The sequence below is a fragment of the Camponotus vicinus genome, unplaced genomic scaffold, assembly GCF_025532165.1.
Source record: "Camponotus vicinus isolate PSW18456_S1 unplaced genomic scaffold, iyCamVici1.0 SCAF_4, whole genome shotgun sequence".
NCBI classification, from domain to species: domain Eukaryota; kingdom Metazoa; phylum Arthropoda; class Insecta; order Hymenoptera; family Formicidae; genus Camponotus; species Camponotus vicinus.
The window spans coordinates 20,465,375-20,490,126 of NW_028141976.1; the positions used below are offsets into that span (position 1 = coordinate 20,465,375).

At 34.2% G+C, this 24,752-nt stretch overlaps 3 protein-coding genes across 8 annotated transcripts in view; 2 read left to right on the forward strand and 1 right to left on the reverse strand.

Annotated features, from left to right (window-relative positions):
• Rg (A kinase anchor protein rugose) overlaps positions 1-24,752 on the reverse strand; it is a 333,149-nt gene that overhangs the window by 229,239 nt on the left and 79,158 nt on the right. The gene's annotated exons all lie outside the window — the stretch shown is intronic.
• Positions 1-24,752, forward strand: part of Septin2 (septin 2) — a 175,148-nt gene that overhangs the window by 67,903 nt on the left and 82,493 nt on the right. The window contains exon 1 of one of the 2 annotated variants that reach the window (XM_083096526.1): positions 4,777-4,795. The exons of the other annotated variant lie outside the window; for it this stretch is intronic. The gene's annotated coding sequence lies outside the window, so the exon portion shown is untranslated. Of the gene's footprint in view, positions 1-4,776; positions 4,796-24,752 lie in introns of those variants that run through there. 2 annotated transcript variants of the gene reach the window in all.
• LOC145970966 (uncharacterized) lies at positions 13,025-14,381 on the forward strand. Its single transcript, XM_083098076.1, has 2 exons — positions 13,025-13,364; positions 13,563-14,381. Exons 1-2 carry the CDS (start codon positions 13,071-13,073, stop codon positions 13,581-13,583), a joined length of 315 nt encoding a protein of 104 aa, XP_082954202.1. The 5' UTR covers positions 13,025-13,070; the 3' UTR covers positions 13,584-14,381.

Genomic DNA, 24,752 nt, shown 5'->3' on the forward strand with positions numbered 1-24,752 from the left:
AACGACTTATCAGAAGGTACTGAAAAAAAATTCAAAAGTAACATAAAATATTAATATATACATTTTTTTCGCATATTTAAAAAAATATTCAAATATTATAACGAATATGCGCTATGCAAAAAATTAACAGATATTTTACACAGGTATGGAATGCTTTTATTTCTCGCAAAACATCCGTTACGTTTCATATATCGTACATTCCCAATTATTTTATATTTCAAATGGAATTCGCGCGTATGAGCGGCATTCTTTACTAAACATGAAGAGTTTCATTATACAAAGTCTTCTCTCTTTTACATAGATATGCAATAAAATTCCATCTCGGGTACTATTCGCACATCGGTATTGGACTTTAACAGGTTTAATATATTTTCCGCAAGAGAAAATCTCTTGCTTGTACCATTTTTTCTTTTTTTGTTTTTCAAATATCATCACCGATATAATATAGAATTTAATATAAAATAATATAGAATTTAATATATTTCGAGATTTTTTTAACAAAAAATCCGCACAAGAATAGTATCGAGGAAGAAAAAAGAAATAATCTTAGAAACTGTCGAAGACGTCCGAAGCTTGAAGTGTATTGCGCGAACTTGATAACGGTGGAGGAAGGGCCAATTAACGCTGTCTACCCCTAATCCGTATGTCACTCGGTTGAAGGAATCGCTTCTTCGCGGCTTCGCAGACAGAATTAATTAAGACGATCTCGGGGCATCGTGCTCCAGCCACGTCTCGTTCGAGGAGTGTGGGCCATCTTATACATGCGTATATACGCGTGCACGTGCACGTGCATGTAATGCAAATCAACCGGAGAGGCAACCGGCGGAAATAGTGATTGGATTTGTTCGCTTAGGTAGAAACGTTGAAACTCGTTTAACAAGGGCGAGAGAGAGAAAGAGAGAAAGAGGGAGGGAGAAAGGGAGAGAGTCGTAGAAAACGCGTCGACACGCGGGGGTTGCGGAAGTGGAGCTTTCTCAAATTGAAGCCCAAGCATATCACAGTGATAATTATCCTGTCGGCGGAATACGCGAGTAGAAACTGCAACCATATCTCGAGGGCGTAGATATCTTCTTGTGTTGAAGTATATGTACACGTACGTTTGTGCGTACATAGGGTCCGAGAGAATCGTACATATATGTAGATGTATAAAGCATTCTGAGCAGGTAACCCGAGGAGAGAGTACGTCTACTTAGGCATATTAACAGTATTCAGGATTCTCTTGAAATAGAACTCCTACTCACCTATGCCTTGAGAAATACGTATGCCATCAGCTATAATTAGGGAAGTTATGTCACGGAAATCAGCAGGTATACTGAGGTATACTTATATAGAACATACAGGGCTCGAAACATCTCTGGCAGCTTGTCGAGGTGCATAAATTAGATGCAAAATGTTTACAGAGATAGAAATACATTTTCATGCATTATGTATTTATTATATGAAAGGTTCATCGATAACACGAATTATTTGATCAAAAAATGCGATATTATTTAATTAGATAAAGATATGAATAAAAAATCAATGCAATTTTATTGTTATTAATTGTTGTTTAATTTTGGACGACAAATATAGAATATGTTATAACAAGCACAAAGATCCTGCACATATTCAATTGTATTTATAGAGTAATGAAATAGAAAACCTTATACACATTCATGTAAGCGCGTTTATATATGTATTGACGTCCCCAAAGTAGCTCTTCCTTCGTTCTAGCGGACTGATTTAAGCTTCTTGGCTATATATTCTCGTTAATTACAGAAGTTTGTTTAGCAGACTTGGCACGATAGCAGTCATAATCCAAGCGGAACAGGATGCGCACAGTTGGCGGTACTTTATGCTCACAGATTTTACGACAGTAAGACTATTAAAGCGAGATACATTGCGAATTTTTCACTTGTTTCTCAAAATTATTTTTACATTATCGCGGCAAAGTGTCATAGTAGTATTTTGTATTAATCAGAAACACGTTAAACTGATTTGCATGAGATGTAATGTCTGGGAAAACGCGCCTCTTATCAAGAAACTCGAAGGAAGGCAATCTTGTTTAATGTAAACAGTAATTCAGAAGTGTCCAATGCTATTCTAATTTATAATGATATTCTAAACTGAATGCGACAAAATAAATAATTTTTCTCCTATCGTTCGGTCTGTCAACGGAAAATAATGTTATAGATAACTCTATTATATCATGTTATATTTCGATTTAATCTTTTATTTGTCCAAAATTCAAATCTGCATATTCAAAGTGAAGCGTGACTCAGAATTATTCCATATCTTTGTATTAATAAATGTTTTGTTCCATAATACAGTGTATAATCGCGTTCTGTATAATGGTAACATTTAATGCACATTCTGTGCGGTGAAAATTTATGCACTAATCCTGCTCGGTTCACATAACTATGTGCAATTGTGCCCTGCAATCCCAGAGTCGCAGAGTTGATACAAAATTGACGTTAGGAACGGGAATCGTCATTTCGTATACACCCACCTATCCACACACATATACACACACTTATGTTTTAGCGTGAGTGCTATTATGAGCGCTCCTCGTTTATTATTCCATAACGTTATGTCAAATCTTGGCGTTTTTAATTACCCGAGGGAAGGCTGCAGATTCAGAAAAGACGTCAATGACACACGACATAAAATTAAATAAAAACTGCAATATATTTATCATTGTATCATGTACATTTATGTATTATGTAGTACATTTAAAACTACATAATATATAGAACAACATGCGCACAGAAAAATTGTTTATTACGAGCTCTTTTAATAATTCCCGAAATATTTCGAAAATTAAATAAATTATTTTTAATTCTATAGTTTGCACGATTATTTCCTACAATTCACTGTGTTATTAATACGTGTGATTTTTTAGTTTTCATTATTAACGATTCGTATCAAAATGGCGACTAATCCAAGCAGATACATCGCACAGCTTATTGACTTAAAATAGGAATTAAAACAATAACGAAATGAAAAGTTTAATTTAATATATGTCGTGATATTTACGGACGGCAATTGTTTCTTTAAATGCTTATATATATTGTCAAATATATTTTATCTGATGATTTATTGTTTAACTTTTCGACCATTTAAATATAATTCAAATTGAGAAGATGCATAGATACGAATTGCAGACTCGAATAATTAATATAATAAAAAGTCTCGTGAGAGATACATTAATCATATATTAATAACATTATTTAATACATAATACATCTGTAAAATTTAATATATACCACATATATATATATATATATATACACACACAAACGCACACAATATATGTCATAGTACGCAAAACATTTCGATAACAAATTTGTAATAATAATGTTTTGATCTTTGTGACTTATACCGCGCTAATATTTACATGTCTCTGCCATCATTCGTACGATGACATTCAAGCTAGAAAGTAATAATACGAGAGGTTTCCATCGAATTCCTTTTTTAAACGCGATAAGTATCGCAAAAATTAATTAGCTATAATTAATGATTAATGAACTTTCATAAATGATACATAATCGGGACGATAGATTTATTTCGTGCGGTTTATTTATTTAATTAAGTAGAAATCGAAGTAACAAAAATCAAAATTATAAATTATGGTTTTATTGCGATAACTGTAACTATAATTATTTCTCTAACAATACTTAGGGTCAGTTTCACCATCTCCGGTTAATTTAATCGGCCGATTAAATTTAAGAATTGTCGACTACAAAACTTAAACTAATTTTTACTCATAGACATCTTATTATACATATTAGCAGCTGTTAAGTGCAAGTGTGTAATATTGTTATTGCCACGTGCATATAATATTAAATAAGTATGTAAAATTAATTAAAAGCATTATAAAATACAAGAGTAGATTAGTTGACGTCTTGTGGTTGGCAATTCTGATGACAAATTTAATCGACCGATTAAGTTAACCGGAGATGGTGAAACTGACCCATAGAGTTGAAAATGTTCTATCCAATGCTTTTTTGTCCGACTTTTCCATATTTAAATATAATTTGGATTAAAAACGCACAGTAACACAATTGAATTGCAAAATCGAATATAATAAAAAGCTTCATGATATATCAATCAAGTTTAATAAATTATTAATCTATAATTTAAAAAAATATATTTCTATAAATTTAATATTTTTCGCACATATACATATATCACAATACGTAAAATATTTTGATAACGAATTGTTCCCCAACGAATGAATTAACAATAACACGTTCGGCCTTGGCGGCGTGTATCGCGCTATTATTTACATGCTCAGTCCTGTTGTCATTCGGACGATGATATTCGAATAGGAAAGTAGTAGTATAAGATACTCCGTCAATTTTCTTTCTAAACGCGATCGCGAGAAGTATCGGGACATGATTCCCGATTTTCCGAATCTTTAATGATACTTAGAGCATGAATTAATTATTAATTAAACAATTATTATATATCACGACATTACCTTCGATCTTACGATTCTTATTGTGCGTATACTATACATATATCAGTAACAATAATAATAGCATTGCTGTAGTGAGTGATTTTAGCCTGCAAATATCGAACGAATCGTACTTTTTTGTGTTACTCTCTCACAATATAATAAAGTGCGCGTTTTGTGTGATTATTCCATAATCGAGAGTGTCTTGCGATCATTACATATTTGACTAATTGTAATTAACCGTGTTTTCGCGAGTAAATATAAGTGCTATAAAGAAACAGCAAAGAGAAAAGGAAACAAAAGAGGGAAAAGAAGATCCAGAAAAGCATCAAGCAACGAACGAAGAAACGATATGCAGTAAGTATATAATTTATTATATATTATTATATTGTTTGTATATGTCTATCATATTATTTTCAAAATACACACATCGTTCTTTTTCTTCGTTTTCGCGATAGTGCTCTATTCAAAAAAATTATAGTTAAAGTAATATAAAAGTATATAATTACAGTGTATATAAAAATATTCCTGTTTTTAACTTTAAATATTTAAATATCTATAATATAATAAAATATTTTTGTATTAATTTATATATATATATATATATATATATATATATATATATATATATATTATAACCTTGGAAAATGGCGAGGGTTGAGGTGACAGGTGTGGAGAGGTGGGCCAAGAGAAAAAGGAAAAGAGGATGGTTGGAAGAGGAGATGGGAGCTGAAAGTTGAGGAGGAGGTGGAGTTATACGAGGGAATTGGAAGGATGTGGAGGCAGAGATGGAGAAGAAAAGGTCAGGGAGTTATTCGAAAGAGAAAAGTCGACGAAAAGTGCTGAGTTGGATATGAAGGATGGTGGGAGAGGCGGGAAGAGAGAGGTGAGAGAGAGTGAAGGTGGCGCTGGAGGCAGGAAGAAGGAGCGAGAGAAGCGGCAGAGACGGTGAGTGGAGATGGCGCCAGAGGATGGAGGAAGAATGCGGGCGGCAGATAGATGGCTCTAGGGGTGAGAAGAATGAAGCAGAGGTAGTAAGATCAATGCGTAGATCGATGAGGAGATCGATGAGGGGGGTTATAGTGGACGGAGTAGTCAGTGAGAAGTGACAGGGTCACAGTGAGTAATGGAAAGGAAGACAGAAGGTGGAGAGCTGGTGGAGGAGGATGGTGAGGGGGATGGAGAGAAGAGAGGAAGCCGGTCGTGAGCACGTGGGAGAGGAGGTTAGAAAGGAGAGAGAAGATGTGAGAGAGGAGAGAGGAGAGGAAGGAGAAAGGAGAGAAAAGGAAGAGAGAAGAGGAAGAGAGGAGGTTAGGAAGGCAGAGGAGTCAAGGACAGGGAAAGGGAAGATGACAGAGGGGAGAAGGGAGACAAGAGAGAAGAGAGGGGAAGGAAGCGGAGTGGAAGAAGAAAGAAGAGAGAAGGATGCGAAGGTGGAGGAGCCGAAGATGGAGAAAGGGAAGACATCAGAGGGGAGGAAGGAGGCAGGAGAGAAGAAAGGAGACGGAGGGAGGGTGGAAGACAAGGAGAAGAGGAACAAGTGGAATGAGGGGGGGAAGGAAGGAAGAGGAACAGAAAAGAAGGAAGAAAAGGAGAAGGCACAGGAGAGAAGGGGGAAAGGAAAGAAACGGGAGGAGGGGAAGAGGATGAAAGAGGCAGGAGAGAGGGAGGGGGAGAGGGGGGTAGAGAAGGAAAGGGAAAGTGGAGGAGAGGAGAGTTCAGAGGACAGAGAGAGAGAAGAAGATTGGTGGAAGATGGTGAAAGAGGAACAGGAGGAGAGAAGGAAGAGGAAGAAGGCGGAGGAGGGAAGAGGAGGGGAGAAAGAAGAGGCTCTACGGGGGGAGGGCAAGAGGACGGCCGGAGAGGATGCATGGAGGAAATTTGAAGAAAAGAGGGAAAGAGAGAGGAAGGAGTTAGAGAGAAAGGAAAGGGAGAGAGAGGTGGAGGCGGAGAAGAGGAGGGAAAGAAGGAGGAACATAGTGTGAAGAGGTGTAGAGGGGGGGGAAAGAAAGGAAGCGGGGGGAGAAGAAGTGGATGAAGGAGATAGACGGAAAAATGAAGGGACGGGGGGAGGATAGGAAGGCGGAGGAGTTAAAGGTAGGAAAGGGAAATACAACAGAAGGGAGGAAGGGGACAAATAGGAGAGAAGGCTGTAGGGAAAGGGTGGAAGGGGAGGGTGTAGAGAGGAGGAGTTGATATCCGCTGTTTTTTGGACTAATTTTGTTTTGTCTAGTTTGTACAGGCATGTCCGGTGCAGGAAGGAAAAGGAAAGGAGAGAAGAATGGAAAGGAAGGATTAGAGCAGAAGGAAACGGAGACAGGAAAGGAAGAAAGGCAGGATAGGAAAAGCAAAACGCAGGAGAAAAGGAGAGGAGGAAGAGGAAGATGGAAAGCGGTGCTGGCATGAGAGGAAGCATAGATTGGGAGGAGAAGGGTCAGAAGAGTGGAAAGGGGGGTGAGGGATGGAAAGAAAGGAAGGGGAGGGTACGCAGGGAGGGTGTGGGAAATTATAATGTAGCGGTCGCACAAGGGCCAGGTCGGGGGGATGTAAATTTTTTGGATTGTGAAAGGTTCGGGAACGCTCCTTGTAAAAGCGCCTTGTAATCCCTGAGGGGCAGCAATAAACAATCAATCAATATATATATTATAAAATATTTCACAATAGTATAATTATTTAAATATTTTACATATAAGAATTAGATTTATATTGATCATACTTTTTAGAAATTTATATTAAAAGAAAACTTTTTGGTGATTATGCAACTTATAGAATAAATGTCTGTTTATATGTAAAGCACAAATAAAAAAATTAGTTACGTGTAATTAGTTTTTCAAAATCAATTATTTTGAACACTTTGCTTTACAGATAGAGGATATCATTTATATTTATACATAATATATGATCAATATTTTCTTGTATAATACGATATGCCAGAATTAAATTAATTTATTTATTAAATATTACAAATATTCTATAAATAAATATTTTAAAAGTTTTTAAAGATAAAATATATTGAATAATTTAATGCATAAATAAATAATGAAGATCACTATAATTTAATGCATAAATAAATAAAGAAGATTACTATCGTAAAGATGAAAAAAGATCCATTAATCTTATAACTAATAAGTAATAAATCAATTATAAAGTATATGTATCAGATGTACTGTCTACTGTTTGATAATTAATTAGAAATTTAGAAGTAAAATGTTTTGCGTAAAATCATAAATATTTCGTAAAAAATAAAATATATATGTATAGAACGCTAATAAATCGATTAGTACAGTTTTATTTTTTTACGCTGATTGTGAAACGCTCTATATAATGTGCCTTGAAATCATTATCTATGAACAATTAATAATAACAAACAATCCGAAAAAGTAATTAACACCACAATTAAATACTTATAAACGTATTAAAAAGCGGTGGTTACTGATCGAATTAAACATTTCGCGCAATTTATTCATTCGAAGTAGAAATCGAAGCAATAGAAATTGAGAATTATTAACTAACGCTCTGTTGCGTTATATATATACAATATTTACAAGCAATCATTATTTATTTAATAGTTCTCACGTATATTTCCTATATTCAAACATAATCTTATATCGCGAGTAACAATCGATCGAACTAATAACTAATAATAAATTTAATGCATTCATCATTTCAATTTGAACATTTTGACAATTTGAATTATTTGACATTTATATTTTACATAATTTTACAATGTATCTTACAATTTATTTTTTAATTAAAAAACTAATTAATCGACACTTAATACTTGTTTTTTAATAACATATTTATATCGCATCTCTTTTAATCGAGGAAAAAGAAGGTTGTAATATAGGTAATCTCATACAATTATAAAATAAACAAATTATGTATTACATTACACAAAATTATATAACCTTCTCAACGAGTATATCTTGACATGATAGGAGGGTTTAGTACCTGGGCGGTGCCTTAAAGTTTATCCTAAAGATTTATCGTGAAGGGGATCCCAAGTACCCAATTAGCATAGCATCGCCATAAGTCGTGTAGAATGACTCATGTATGGCATGAGGCACAATATTGCCATGAGTCGCACAATAGCTTATATGTGACACGCGCATTTAATGCGTCGGACGTACATTAATGTGTCGTCGACTTTCTGTCGTCGGTGTGCCGCTCGGATGGCTCGTCGCGTCGCGTCGTCGCGTTTCTTCTGATGCCGACTAAATGAGATGCGTCGTTGAGACATTGCTAGACAACGTTCTCACCTTATATATTGCGGCACGATGTAATGATACCGCGTATGTTCAACTTCTACCAAGTTTTTTCGATATGCATTGCATTTATTGCAAAAGTAAATTAAAATATAAATTAAAGAAGGAAGATTCCATAGAAAATATAAATTAAAGAAGGAAGATCCCATAGAAAATATTTTTTTTCAATTTGCAGATTTTATCTATTTTAATGAACAAAGAGTACTAGTAATTTTATCAATTATAGATAGAGATTTTACCAATTATGATGGAGAAAGATTTTACCAATTATGATGGTAACTCACTCTTAACCTCGATTTTATCCTAATTTCTTATAACTTATCCATATTGTAGAATTTGTTTGTAGACACTGTTTTCAAACTTTGTTTTAACTAATGTAAAGCTAAATGATCAATCAATTAAATTACCTGTAATATAATAATAAATGACACATAAATGTTGAATTAACTTTATTTTATTATAAATTATATATTACTATATAAATTTAATCAGTCAATTTTGATTAATAACTTGGTTTTATCTCAGTTAAAATAAAGTTTTATTCAAATGAATGTTTAACGAACGATCATAAAATTGCACGATTGTCAACGAGAAATGTCCTCTTTATTCTCTCATTTGTTGACGATGATAATTAGTCGGCAAAAAAAGTTTCTCTCCTTTCCCAATCTAAACACATCTAATAAACCGTTAATGTAAACGAAAGTAAATAAAATCTTTACGTTTATTCGCCGACGATAATAAATAGCCGGTGATAGAGTAAGAGTGTTTATCTCTTTTTTCGAGTGTTTATCTCTGGTTACAGATTGAGCTAGAAAGTAGACAGAAACAACAAAAAAAGTCCAACTGGCTCGAAGAATAAATATAGACCACAACATAGGCGGTCAAAATTCGTAGCGAGAGATAAATAAAATATCTTTCGAAAACTTTTTACGTATTTTATAAAATATTTACGTGCAATAACACATATCATCAGAAATGCTATCAATTCATTCGATTAGGGCACGTGATTAAGGCATATGATTAAAATATGCAATTAGGGGCATGCGCCCCAAATCTCGGATGATAACGAATTCCCGCTGGCTTAACAAACAAATAGGTTGTATAAAAGCTATAAGAATCCTCAGAATTTCTTTAATATTCTAAAAGTATTCTAAGGATCTTAGGATCATTAAGATATTAAAAAAGCTAAAAATAAGATTAAAATATAAAAATAATATCCAATTTAAACTTACTTTTAAGGAAATTTTAAAAAAGTAAATCAGAATTATTTTTAAACAATTAAATTAAATTTATTTTTATAAAAAAGTTTTAAAAATTAGATTATAAAACTATTTAAGAAAAATCAAAATTATTTTTTAAAAAATTGTTTAATTATGAATGTTTAAAAAAATATATTATATTTTATTTAAAAAAATAAAAATATATTAAATATGTGTATTATATAAATTATAATTAATATTAACTATAAGTTAATGTTATCAGTATCAAATTATCTGCATTATTAAATATTTGAATAAATTATTATTTGGATAATTGATGATGTTATACCAATATCCAATACATATATTTGACATTAATAACATCATCAATTTATAAATTATACTATAATTATAATACTATCATAATTATAATCTAATATTTTAATATAATAAAAAAAAATTGTGTTATAATTTATATATAATGTGTACATTATATAACATTATATTTATAAATGTATAAATTGTATAAAATGTACTTTTTTCAAATTACGCAAAAATATACTAAAGACATGTATGACAATATAGTAGAAATTCATCAAATTAACATACATTTGTTTCTAAAATATATATTTTAAAAATATTCAAAAATTTTATCTCTGCTCTTGTTTTTATATCAAAAAGTTGATAAATTCGAGAAATTTTATATATTTCAAACTTTATGCAAATATTACAAATTTGCTAATTGCAATATTGCTAATTCTTTTGATATTAAATATATAACATAAAATTTAATAAGATGTGAAGATTCGATGTTAAGTTAACGATTAAAAATATTAGCTTCTCATTCACAAAATTTAATCATCATTTTTGATATCGTAGAATCATAAATAAATTGAATTTTATGATTTACTTTCAATATTAGATTGATATCTTTACGAATTCTGTATCCGAACTAAATATTTGTAAAATAAATTAATAAATTACATTGCAAAAACATTCTTAGGTGCGATTGCTGTCCTAATGAAAGGGCTTTATTGCTGTCTTTCTCGTGTGCTGAATGGTTAATAAAGTTGTGCGTGGTTCGACTGGCGAGGAGTCGAAACGATCTTCACCGCAGAGAACTAGTTTTTCTCGATTCTTATAAGATTCATCCATGACATCTAGTTCAAAATCCTGTTGAAAATTGGAGATTTTCGTTCCAGGATTGGAATTAAATCCAGGTTAACCTAATGATTCCTGAATGCAAATTTCAAGAATAATTCAATAACAAGTGCCACACGCCTTTTTAAAATCAAACTAAGAAATTAATTGAATAATATATTTAAAAGAAAGATATATTTTCTTCTCTTCTTTAAAAGTGTTCTATCATTATTAATGTCGTATTAGTATTAGTATTGTGTTAATACTAAAAGATTTTAATAGTAAATTAAATATGGACATAGCTATTGTGTATAAGTTTATACTTTTCAAGTAATTTTAAATTGCAATTGGTTCGCTTGTTTCTGTTGACTTTTTTGATAAAAAAGTGACGAATGATTTTATTAATTTTTAATTAATATAATTTTTTATCTTTTTTAAGAAACTATTTCTAGGGGGATATTCAAGATATTAAGATTAAGGTTTCTTTAAGAAATTGTTTACAGATACTGGATCCGCCATTTTAGGATATTAGTTTAGGATATTAGTTGTAGATTAGTTTTTAGATATATCATCTTATACAGGGTGACCCATTTTAACTTAGGCAGCCAAATAACTCGAAAAATAAGCAAGATAGAGAAAAATGTTTTAGACAAAAGTTGTATGGTTTCGAGGGGGCCATAAGATGGTATCATTGGTTTGACCTTGAAGAGTCATTTGAAGGTCACGTGAAGGTCACTTCAATTTTTTTAAATGGAACATCCTATATATTTTTGTACATTCTTGTAGCTCATCTCGAGAGCTTTCCAAAACACTATAATTAAGTACATTTTCGTTAAGTACTTTTTGAGTTATAAGGCTTGAAATAATTTCTTAATTTTACATAAACCGTAAAATATCTTGTAAAATATTCATTTTTCGATTACCTTACCTTAATAGTTTTATGTACAAAATAATGAGAGGAATCAATTGGTGTAAAGAAAACACATAGTTGTTTCGAAGAAAAAATATGTAATTTGCAATTAACAATTCCATATTTTTTCTTAAAAACAACTATGTGTTTTCTTTACACCAATTGATTCCTCTCATTATTTTGTACATAAAAGTATTAAGGTAAGATAATCGAAAAATGAATATTTTACAAGATATTTTACGGTTTATGTAAAATTAAGAAATTATTTCAAGCCTCATAACTCAAAAAGTACTTAACGAAAATGTACTTAATTATAGTGTTTTGGAAAGCTCTCGAAATAAGCTACAAGAATGTACAAAAATATATAGGGTATTCCATTTAAAAAAATTGAAGTGACCTTCACGTGACCTTCAAATGACTCTTCAAGGTCAAACCAATGATACCATCTTATGGCCCCCTCGAAACCATACAACTTTTGTCTAAAACATTTTTCTCTATCTTGCTTATTTTTCGAGTTATTTGGCTGCCTAAGTTAAAATGGGTCACCCTGTATATATATATATATATATATATACAGGGTGCGCCAAAAGTCTGGATACACCTAAATATCTCACAAACGGTGCATTTTAGAAAAAAATGTTTCAGGCAAAAGTTGTTTTGTTTCGAGGGGGCCATAAGACGGTACCATTGGTTTGACCTTGAAGAGTCATTTGAAGGTCACGTGAATGTCACCTCAATTTTTTTAAATGGCACCCCCTATTTTTTATTACATATTCTTGTAGCTGACCTCGAGAGCTTTCCAAAACACTTATTACAAACCCCTTTTCAATAAGAATTTTCTGAGTTATGAGTACTTAAAGTACCGCCGGCATTAGCGTTATCCAAGATGCACCGCGTGGTTGCTCGGTCGGATTTACATCTCGTGTGTGTGTGTGCAAATTGATATAGCAATTTTTGGCATCATAATGTTACAATTGTATGTATGTATGTAAAGCAAATGTAAAAAATTCGATTTTGATCATCGGGTAGGCTTAAGATTGCTAAAGACTGCGAATAAAGAATTTATCAATCTCTTCGAGATATGTATGTAGATATTACAGTTCATTGATTTAATTGAAATGGCGCTTACAGAAAGAGAACGTATAGTTATTTTGATGATGTGGGGATACGGAGATCGGGAACGGTCTTTCAGAGATGTCCGTAATTTATTTAATATTGAGTTTCGGGCCGGTCGACAACAGATTTCTGCAGCCACTGTTCAGAAAACATGTCAGCGTTTTCGAGATACAGGAAGCGTTAAAGATCGATTAAGATCGGGTAGACCTAAGACCGCTACGAACGAGGACTCTTCAATAGAGATATTACAATCGTTCATAGAAGACCCTAAACTCTGTACCCGAAAAGCCTCACAGGTACATGATACTAGCGAGACGTCCATACGTCGTGTTCTCAAAAATGCAAAATTTCACCCATATAAAATTAATCTTGTTCAGGAATTAGTTGCAGATGATTTTGATCGTCGGGTAGAATTTTGTGAAATTATGATGCAGAAAATTGATGAACATCCCGAATTTATAAATAAGATTAGTATTTAAGATTTGTTTTTTCAGACGAGGCCACATTTTTATTAGACGGTGCAGTAAATAGGCATAACAGTCGATATTGGAGTGATTTTAATCCGCATTGGATGAGAGAAACAAATTCCCAATATCCACAACAACTAAATGTATGGGCAGGAATAGTTGGAACGCACATAATAGGGCCATTCTTCATCGATGGAACTCTAACGGCTGCAAAGTATTTAACTATGCTTCGAGATGATATTGTTCCTAGCATTCGCAATATCTTCGGTCTAAATTTTGATTCAGTTTGGTTTCAGCAGGATGGTGCCCCTCCTCATTTTGGATTAGAAGTGCGAAATTTTTTAAACGACACTTTTACTGAAAGATGGATAGGAAGGAGGGGAGCAATAGAGTGGCCACCTAGATCACCCGACTTAACCCCTTTGGATTTTTTCTTTTGGGGTTATTTAAAAGACCGAGTTTACAAAACAAAACCTCGAAATTTGGATTATTTGCGACACCGAATTATTACTGAAGTGGCATTAATTACGATCGATATGTTGGAAAACGTTAGTAGCAATTTTTATCAACGATTAGCTCACTGTCAAACTGTACAAGGTCAACAGTTCGAACATTTATTATAAACGCATACTCAATCACTTTTTCACTCACTCACTCAGTTGCTCGCCATTTACTTACTCTCTAATTAACTCACTGACTCACTCACTGACTCACTCATTCACTCGCTTGTTCATTTGTTCACTCTCTCTAACTCACTCACTCGCTTGCTCACTCGCTCAATTATTTACACACGCGCGCGCGCACGCACACACACACACACACACACACACACACACACACACACACACACACACACACACACACACACACGAGATGTAAATCCGACCAAGCAACCACGCGGTGCATCTTGGATAACGCTAATGCCGGCGGTACTTTAAGTACTCATAACTCAGAAAATTCTTATTGAAAAGGGGTTTGTAATAAGTGTTTTGGAAAGCTCTCGAGGTCAGCTACAAGAATATGTAATAAAAAATAGGGGTGCCATTTAAAAAAATTGAGGTGACATTCACGTGACCTTCAAATGACTCTTCCATGTCAAACCAATGGTACCTTCTTATGGCCCCCTCGAAACCAAACAACTTTTGCCTGAAACATTTTTTTCTAAAATGCACCGTTTGTGAGATATTTAGGTGTATCCAGACTTTTGGCGCACCCTGTATATATATATATATATATATTGTGACGTGACGCCTGGCGGCACGTCACAAGGATCGCGAGATCCAACCGGGAGGAATGTTTGGGCCCTCGTCCTCCCCTGATTTAGGGAGAGAGAGCGGATTTTGGGGGCGGGAGTAAACCCGCCTCCCTTGCGTAAAAATTTATTTTTTTTATTATGGCGATAGTAATGTTAAGATTAGACGCTACTGTAATGGGGGACGCTAGCGGAATCTCACCCGGTGACTCGACACGGCGCAGAAGACCGGACCAAGAGATACGGGACGAGCGGAGGCGCCGACCGGAAGGAGAACGCCGAGCTAAGTACCTCTCTTTCTACTTTCCTAAAATTGTAACGTCAATTTAAGACTTCGCTGCCGCCCCTGTAAACCTCCCTATACTCAGCAGGTACGAGGAACAATCGGGGAAGGTCGACCGAGAAATGAGATCGAACTCCGGAACCCCGAAAACGGAGCCGTTGCGGCCGAATTAAGCGCTACCGAAGAACCATAATAGTTACGGCGAGCGGCTACCGTAAAAACCCCTCACACCGGGCTTCAACAGGAGGGCCAAGAAAAATAATCAGAGAAGAGACAGGGAGCGACAGGCGCGAATACGGCCCTGAAGGCCGCAGGATTCATTGAGACGCGTGACGATCCTGAGGGTAGCGGAAGCGCCACAAGTGGCCTAATTACACATTAACTTGCCGGCGTGAATCCGACGGGCCTTCCGCTCGTCACTGTTCGGCGGACTGGCGAGGAGCACGACGGCCCAAATCCATCGATTTTCTCAAGCGGATGCCGAGAGCGCCGAGGACCTCACGGAGTCATCGGTGAGACGAGCGTCGACCCCATCAGGCCGTTTATCGTTTAGAGTATCAGGTAGAATTAGCTCGAACAATGTCGGGGCCGTATAGCTGCCGTCATTAAATTTATTGTGAAATTCTTTTCCCGCGTTCTCGATATTTGCGTCTTAGAGTATGACGGCCGGCCGAAAGACTTTGTTCGAGCTCTCCTAAGATTAAGTGCCCTCTCTCCCGAGTATGCGCCGACAGTCAAATTAATTGTCTTTCTTGTTGCGTTTATTATGATTTTGTGAAAATCTTTGCCTGTTAACTTTCGATACGACGAGCTCACACACACAAAGGCGATTGCGATATCCGATAACCGGCAACTACGTCGCGGCATCGGTTCGCATATTTCCGAGGCTCAAATCGTTTGATACTTTATTGTTATTTATAATTTTTCATGTCTAGATTCAACCGTCTATGTTAGATACGTTAGTAGTCGCTCAATTCTTTCGTTAAAGCAGTAGATCTGAATAATCGACTCGCATCTATAATCGATTCTGTTAACTGTACGTGTGGCGAGTAGATCTACTACAGTAATTAATTATTTTATTTGCGACAGACGGATGTCATTAAAGGAGCCAAAACCGCGGTGTTCATTATTAAAAATTATTTGGGAATTCGTAGCTGCCGAAACTCTAACAAGTTTCGTTTAGCGCGGAATTCCGGGACTTTTCTTTTACGCTTTCTTCCTGCCACGTGACACGTGACACTGCGGTGATCGCGCTCGAATGTTGGCCCGTCGCTGCCGGCTAATAATCTGATACTCAATATTATCAAATCGTTCTACATCTACGCGAGTCTGTCCGCCGTTGAAATTTATTCATATGTTAAATATATTAATTCTTGTTACTAAAATATTATGTTTTATTTGCAGCCCCCTTGTATTCTCGATCCTTCCTTGTGAATTATTAAAACGGACCGCCCCTCTACCAATTTCGAGACGGGGCTAGCCGAGCGTCCGTCGCGGTTTTTCTGAGAGCTTTGCATTTTTTTTGTGTGTGTACTGCCGATACGTTAAATTTTATCAGAGTGGTGCGGATTCCCGCACCTGGCGCCCATATATTTTACTTTGGAGAAGAAACACTTTTCTTTTATATTAGAAGACCGCGCCGAAGGTGTGCCGTGGACCATTATCACCGGTCATTTAATGTCATTAGCCCTTAATAAATTAACGGTCACAATATATATATTCATATTATTGAGTTTGATTCATTTCAAGCAGTTAATACCTATAAATTATTTGTAAATACGTTTAACACAATACAATAACGATACTTATATTTCATTATCGATCAATATATTTAGTAACCACACTTTATAAAATTCGTTATATTCATTTTTTAATAAAGAGACATATTTTTTAATAGTGAAAGAACATTTTCTTGCGCAAATCTCAATTTTGTGCATTGAAGATGATGACAGCAACTATCGTCAATTCGTTATTGTTATTGGGGATAATTTGGAAGATCCTGGAATCATTCCTACAATAAAGCTCCTGACATATAATAGATCTTAGACTTAACTCTTCTTCGAAGATCGATTTTACAGGCTTCAATGTAGAAGCAAAACATTGATCGTTCTTCACCTTTAGGATCGTTTTTCTCTTTATCGGATATTAACGTGTCACCTGAAAGAAGGACTTTGATCTAGTAAAAATATTGGGTCCATTGTTCTTTATAAAACGCGATAACACGATTTTTTAACGATATTTTTCAAAGCTTACAAGATCCATTTTATCTTGTTTATAGCTAAACCGAGAGATAGGATATGTACCTTATTCTCGATCATGACATTTATATAAAATCTCGTATTGGAAAATAAATCGGACAGATTCTAAATTCACAAACGTTCTACATTACAAATCTCAAAAGTGTCGAAATATCTCCGCATAAAATAATACATAAAGTAATTATAATACGCATGCGTTACTTCGATTTTATAGAAATTACGCGCATCGCGTAATCAATATTACGAATATTACCTATTCCTTACGTTTGCTCGCAAATTTTAAATCGCGATTTAGTTTATAATTTAATCGTTGATTTATATCGGAACTTCGTTTATCTTTTTACGTCTTGGATATTTTCTTTTAAAGTCTGTGCATACAAAATGTCAATAGTCCAAATATTTTCTTCTACAGTTAGAAACGATCGATAACTTTATTAATAACTTTTTTGGTCGCAGTTGTTTACGTTACATAAAACTTATTAAGTTCTGTAAGTGTGTGTCTATTTTTAATAATGAATATCGCGTAATTGTTGCTAATCAACCTCAACTATTTTAATTTCTAATAAATTTTATATTATATCAATATTTTGACATTTTCGCGTAATTTCATAATAAATTATTTTGTATTAAATTTATAACATAATTAATTCCATATATTTTATTTTAATTTCGTAATTCTATATTATATATTAAATATTATATATATATATATATATATATATATATATATATATATATATTCTTTGTATTATTTCATTTTCTTGCCAAATTCGAAAAACGTGTACTGAATGTTAAAATTAAAATTTTAGTTGCTCAATGGTATTTTCATGTTAACGAAGGCATTTGGCCCGATGAGGAGATTTAAGTAATAAACTTGAGAGCCGGCGATAGTAACATAGTTTCCAGTAGAGTCATCTGCCAGATAGTTGAAAGAGGAAGAGTCAGGCTAAAAGAAATACCGTAATTATATTTATTATATTAATATTTTTGAATAAGATAACAATAAAGAGACAAAAATCGAAAGAATAGAGATTAGAAAAAATAAGATGAAAAGAATAGAGGATAGGAAAAATTATTAAGTCGCGAAATTAATTGTTAATTCACTAATCACTAAAGATAATAAATTGATATAAACGATTAAATTTAGGATCAGTTGTTGCTACGGAATATAAAGACAGAGTATTTAATATTTTCAACGGATATTAACACGTGTAAATTTTTCGATTAATTCTATTATTGAAATAACCATCTACTTTTAATTTTGTCTAAATTGTATAAGATTAATGAATGTATAATCTATTTAAGATATTGATTAGAATCAATTGCTTCATCTGTAAAAATGTCATTTAATTTAATTTAAGTGTCATTTAATTTAAAAAAAAAGTATCAAAAAATGTTATCACATACTTAATTTTTCCTATTTCGTAATAAATTAATTAATTATAAATAAATAATTTATATCTGATATCTATAATATAATATATATCTGATATTTTTATTATTTCTGATAAAAATAATTAAAGTTGGAAATTACATGAAGTAATATTAATTAAAAAAACATTTTTCTGTTTTGAGCAATACTCTTGTTTTGTTTCGATAAAGTTGAGACAATTAAACACTTTTCTCTGATAAATAAATAAATAATAAAAAATTCTTCAAGGAACAAGTAATATTTAAACGCATTTATCTTTTGATTTAAGCAAATTATATTTGATGATAAATTCTATTCTCAATAATACGTTTTTAATTTATCTTAATTTATCTTGATTTATCAATTATAAACGAAACGAAAAATATAAAAAAGGGATATTCGCTCTAATAATTTTTCTTCGCCGTTTGTTTCACTTAGACGTGATGTAAGTACTAAAATATTAAAATTTAAATTTAAATATTTTAAATATATGCAAAATTTCACAAATATTTTCCGGTATATAATTAAAAAACGCACGCTCTTATAGAGAAACAGAAACGCATTGTCACAATTTACGAGCCTCGTTGATAGCCACCTGTCCCAAGAGTTACAAGCAGCATTTCCGAGTTTTTATACCTTCGCATACGAACGGGAAGTCAAGCAACAATACGAACAAGCCGTGTCAACGTGAAAGAGAAAAAACGCGCACAGCAGTCGAACAGAGAAATAGTAATGAAAAAAAATATTGACGTTATATGCTGAATGTTGCTTATCAATAAAATTATAAGGCAACGTCTCTTTTATCGATTGACGCACACAAGAATGCATTCGCTAATACTTTGAACGGCGTGGCCAATTTACCGCGAGGATAGTCGGGAAAAAGAATACGCAGGAAAATAACGATGAAAACACAAAATTGCGCTAAAGGCAAGTAAAAGCCGTTTTCCCGATCGAGCGTCAATTTATCCTAATCATCGAAGCAGAAGGGGAAAAAAGATGAAACGAAAGAAACAAAGAAAAAGAAGGGATTTGATTTCCACGGGGAGCGAACAAAGAGTTGCTATAATAAAAGTTAAAACGAATGTGAAAGCGATGGTCTGAACGAAAATTCGTGCGTTCTCTCTGCCCGTTAGTGATGTTGCGCGGGTGGAACGTGTTATTTTTCACCACTGCGTTTTGATTCGCATTTTTGCGTTGCAGTTGAACATTGATATTGTAGAAAGGCTCGACGTCAAAGACCTTCTATCATCATGGATGTTGAAATGTCTGGAAGAGAGCCAGCAGAAGGAATGGATAATATGTCGGATAATACCTCGGAAAATTTACGTAGATAATGATTAATGGTCTTTGATTTCCATGTGCAATCACCTGTGTTACGTTTATGACTCTGTCAAATATTTGAGTTTCTATTATAAATGCTCATTATATTAATCATTCTACGAGAGTGTTTGTCTTATGGGAAACGATCAATTTTCTGTGTAGTGTTTATAAATTTTGGCAGGAAAGGAAGATTAAGTATTTTAATAATTTTATGGAACCGGTTCATTAAACACATCGATCATGTTGCGCATGTCGTCTTATACATACCGAATGAGTTCGTTTCGGAGGTAATCGCGCCGAGCTTAAAACTTTGGAAGGATCAAGAAAACTTTCTCGAGCTCTCGAGAGAAACAGAATTAAAAGAAAGTAACGCGCGACTTCGGACTTTGCTAAGCACAGCTCGGGTTAGGCTAGCACCTTATCTTTTTCGAGGTGGATTCGTGTCTGCGAGAGTCTCGCTCTCTTGATTTCTCTATAAGAGACGTCGTCGAACGAGCCATTGTTTTCACCTACTTGGCGACGAACTCCACTCGATCGAAGATGCCCAGACTTCGGCGCGAACGATCTTATTCACGGTCGAACAGGCGCGTTTGAAGAAAATAAGAGGAAGAAACCTTCTATGGCACCGAGAGGCGAATTTAAAGATATAATCGATATACTTTCGAGCGCCTCATTCAACGAGTACAGTGGAAAACGACTGGTCAAGAAAGGGAAACGTTTAAAAGCTTCGTGTTCACGGACAATAAAATCAATGCAAGAGTATCTGCGAGAAGAAAAAGATATGAGAAGAGTACATCGTGAGCAGAGTTGAAAATCGATAACAAACCAGTGTTGCAATGAATTTCTGTAAAAAAACACGAGGGATATTTTGCTCGTTACATGTAACAGAGATTAATCTCATGAAAAAGTGAGAATTGGAATTGCTAATCACATTCCGCTTAACGATCAATTACTCAAAGTGCCCCATAATACTCGCAAGAATTTAAGAAGGCCAATAAACGTTCAGAATCCACGGACAATATTCGCCGGCGGTAAATTCCAATGCCAGTTACAGTCGCGGCTTAACTTTCGCCATTGAAACTTACTGCGCGTTCGAGTACAGACATGAAAAATGAAAATGTAAGAGGAGCAAACGCGATGGCACGTCGTAATTAAAGAGCGCAGAGCAGACGACAAAGGAGTTGAGGAGCTGGGACAGCTACGTGAGAGTGGTCTGCTGTAGGATCCATAGCCTGGAAGGAATTTCGAAGAGAACGTAGAAACTGTCAGATACCACGTGCGCTTCGCGAGTATCAATAAAGGATTTTTTAAATTAAATTTTGTATCTTGACCGGATCGACAGTCGAGATCGACAGATAAGATTATATGAAATGTCCAAGTGTACAATCTCGATTAAAAAAAAAACAAAAAACGATGAAGCCGTGAACATCGGACTTTTCGTGGGGAAAATTAATATCGGATAAAATTGTTGAGAATTATGCCGCCCTCATTATTACAACCGTGCGATGCAAAGCGACGTTTTTCAAATGAATTATACCGAAGAGGACCGCGAGGGTTGATGGAAATATTTAAACCGGATCGATATCTTTAGTTAAATGTGCATCTGATATCGACAAGCCCGAGATCTGCGCTCCACGTTCCTTTCTTGAAAACCCCCATCTCGTTTTCCTCTTCGCTTTTCTCACACATTGTACTCTCTCATCGCTCTTCCGCCATTTGCTTTTTTCCTTTTTCCCGGTTATACTTGAATCCTCCTTCCTCCGATTGCACTTCGTACCTTCCAGTTGTGGAAGAATACGTCACAGTGACGTCAACAAATTTTATTTCACCCACGAATACGAATATTCGCAGAGCTGAACGATTAGGGTTACAAATAATAATTATAAAATACGATATGTTACATTTGTGTAATATATATTTCTCGTTAAATTTATAATATTTCCAAACCCGAATTAAAATTTTACAAATTCTACAAATTGAAATTTTCCGAAGAGAATTTGAAATAATATCTGGTTAAATAAAAAATAGCAAATCACGCGATTTTAATAATCTTTTTTTCTAGTCGAGTTAGACAAATTTTTCGTTCGGATAAATCAGCGACACTTTTCAATTTCGTTTGATCCAGATTTGATACAGCCAATACCAAGAATTAACAAGATAGATTGCAGAAAATATTAACTACAATGTTATGTTAACTACAATGTTAAAAGAATAAAAAATATTAATAAAACTGTTTATATACTGACTAGAGTGAATTGAGTAAACAAAATTATATAGAATTAGAAGCAAATATTTCATAGAGTTGATTCCGCTTGCTGACATCTGTGTTCTCCCAACGGCAATGTTCTACGTCAACAACTACCGATCAGAAGCGAAGCGAACCGGAAAGACCGGAGTATCACGGTTGACGTATTAAACAATAGATTACAACAGAACAATATGCGCTGCCACCGCCCTCCTCCTATCACCCTCGCTTTCCCGCCGCGCTTTCACTAATCTGCCTTTAGATTTCCAACGTGCATTCGAAAATGTCACGCCGATTTGACGCAGGTGGTTGTCCTATTGTTGCAACCAAGCGTCATGTACGCTGCGCGTTGCGAATGACAGAAGCCCGATGATCGATAGACTAGAGTTGTATCAGCAAAAAGATTGCCCCTTCACTTCGTTTGCAGATGAAAACATTTTTTTCCAATAGTTTACGCGTTGGTCGCAAACTTGAAAGCCCCGATATTTTTCCGCTCGTGGCAATAACCGAGGTGCATCGGTTCATCCGTCTGTGCGTTTGATGATGCCCTTTAAAAAATCAATGCAAGTGGGCACGTCGGGATCTATTAGCGAAAGTTCGAAAGAGAAATCGAGAGGAGATATGCGAGATATACGAGTGTTTGACAATCATTTCAGTTCAGTAATTTAACTATGGATTGCTCTTTGATTCTCGTTCAATATATTCACACTGTACACACTCAAGCTTCATTTGATGCTGGATAATATCAATAGCCGAGAGCTACAATAATCACGAATGAGAAACGCTAAATTATGATATCTACTTTGCCTTCGGCGCAATATTACACACGCTTAAGTTTATTGCTGCAAATTCGAATGTGACAATTCCCGCATCTGGTAGGACTCGTTTCCAAGTTATGTAATTGCATAGTAGATATATTGAATCGGTTTCTCTCAACACAGACGTCCCATAATCCTGTCTATCTCAGGATGTCCCTATAGGGTTGTAAGCAATCTCCACTTTACCCAAACTGAATGCCATACGTTTCACAGAGCACATGTAACAGCTACGAATACACGAGAAACGACAAGAGCCAAGAATAATATTTATTGTCAATATTACTGAAAATGCGACGAACCATTCAATCAATTCCTTCCCTTTGATGATTCTGTTTATTTACAAAAAATATGAAATTTTTCAAACGAAGTTTTTTCTGCCAATTCGCGCTAACAATGCATTTTTGCGTTACAAATTGCAATGATATTTATTTTATCATTACAAGAACATTGTAATATCGATATCTCAATATTAATATCTTTGAAGAAAAATATTACGAAAGAAAACTTCTTATAGAAAACATCTCTCTAATGATGCCTGCTTCCTTTTTACACGGTTGCATCATTATACTGCGCGTATAACTACTATATTCAAAGAAATGTTGCAAGTTTAATGATATTTAAATGCGACGTAATTAATTATAAATATCTTTATAAATCTTTATAAATCTTATAATTTTTCACTTTGATATGCTTTAAAAGATTTAGTGTTTTTTTGCATTTATTCACGATACACAAATATATTATTAATTGTAAAAAAATATTCTATTGATCATTTATTTTTGTTTTAGGATTCTTAACAAGTCGACAAATATGTGAAGAATAAACAAATATTTAACATAGTTAGAATTCATAATCTTTTAAAAATACATCATCATAAAATATATATCGTACATATATTTTAAATAATACAAGTTACCACGTTATTCAACCCCCTATAATAAGTGTAACGACGGCATCAACAATAATGAAGCTGGCCAAGTAATTGTTTATATTTGCATATAATTGTTATTGTGAGCAAAGAGTTATGGTAATACTGAGCAACACTTGTTAGAACGTTCGTTGTTCATTAGCATCGTTGTCAGTGAAAAAGAACGAGCTGTATCGCGCCGACTAACCGCGGTACCGAATAAGCGGATGAAAAGCACTCGGTATACCACTCGTTAGTTATCGCATCTGCATTTACAAGCACCGTCACGAGCGTAGAATAAATTCGCGAGGTCAAGACGCAATAACAAATGATCAAGATTTTATTTATACTTCCCTTTACCGCAATTGTCCTAAATAAATCAAAATTTTATAAATATAAAAAGGACAACGCACACATACACACACAGGTTTATTATATTATTACTAGCGGACTTTTGTTCGAGGTAAGCGAGAGTTTACTTTTCATTTTGCTGTAACTATATCTTTAATGGAATTATGACGATTGAAAACTTTGAAGGTTCAGTCAGATGAAAAAGAAATATAAAAACTTTGATGGAAAAAAACAATAATCTTTCAAACACCAAGAGTTAAAATTGCCGCAACACAATATCTAATAATCGATATCTTATCGTATAAATCTTATCGTGCAGAAACTTATGATATAATCGAAAGTCTTACATATTCGTGTCAGATATAAGCAATT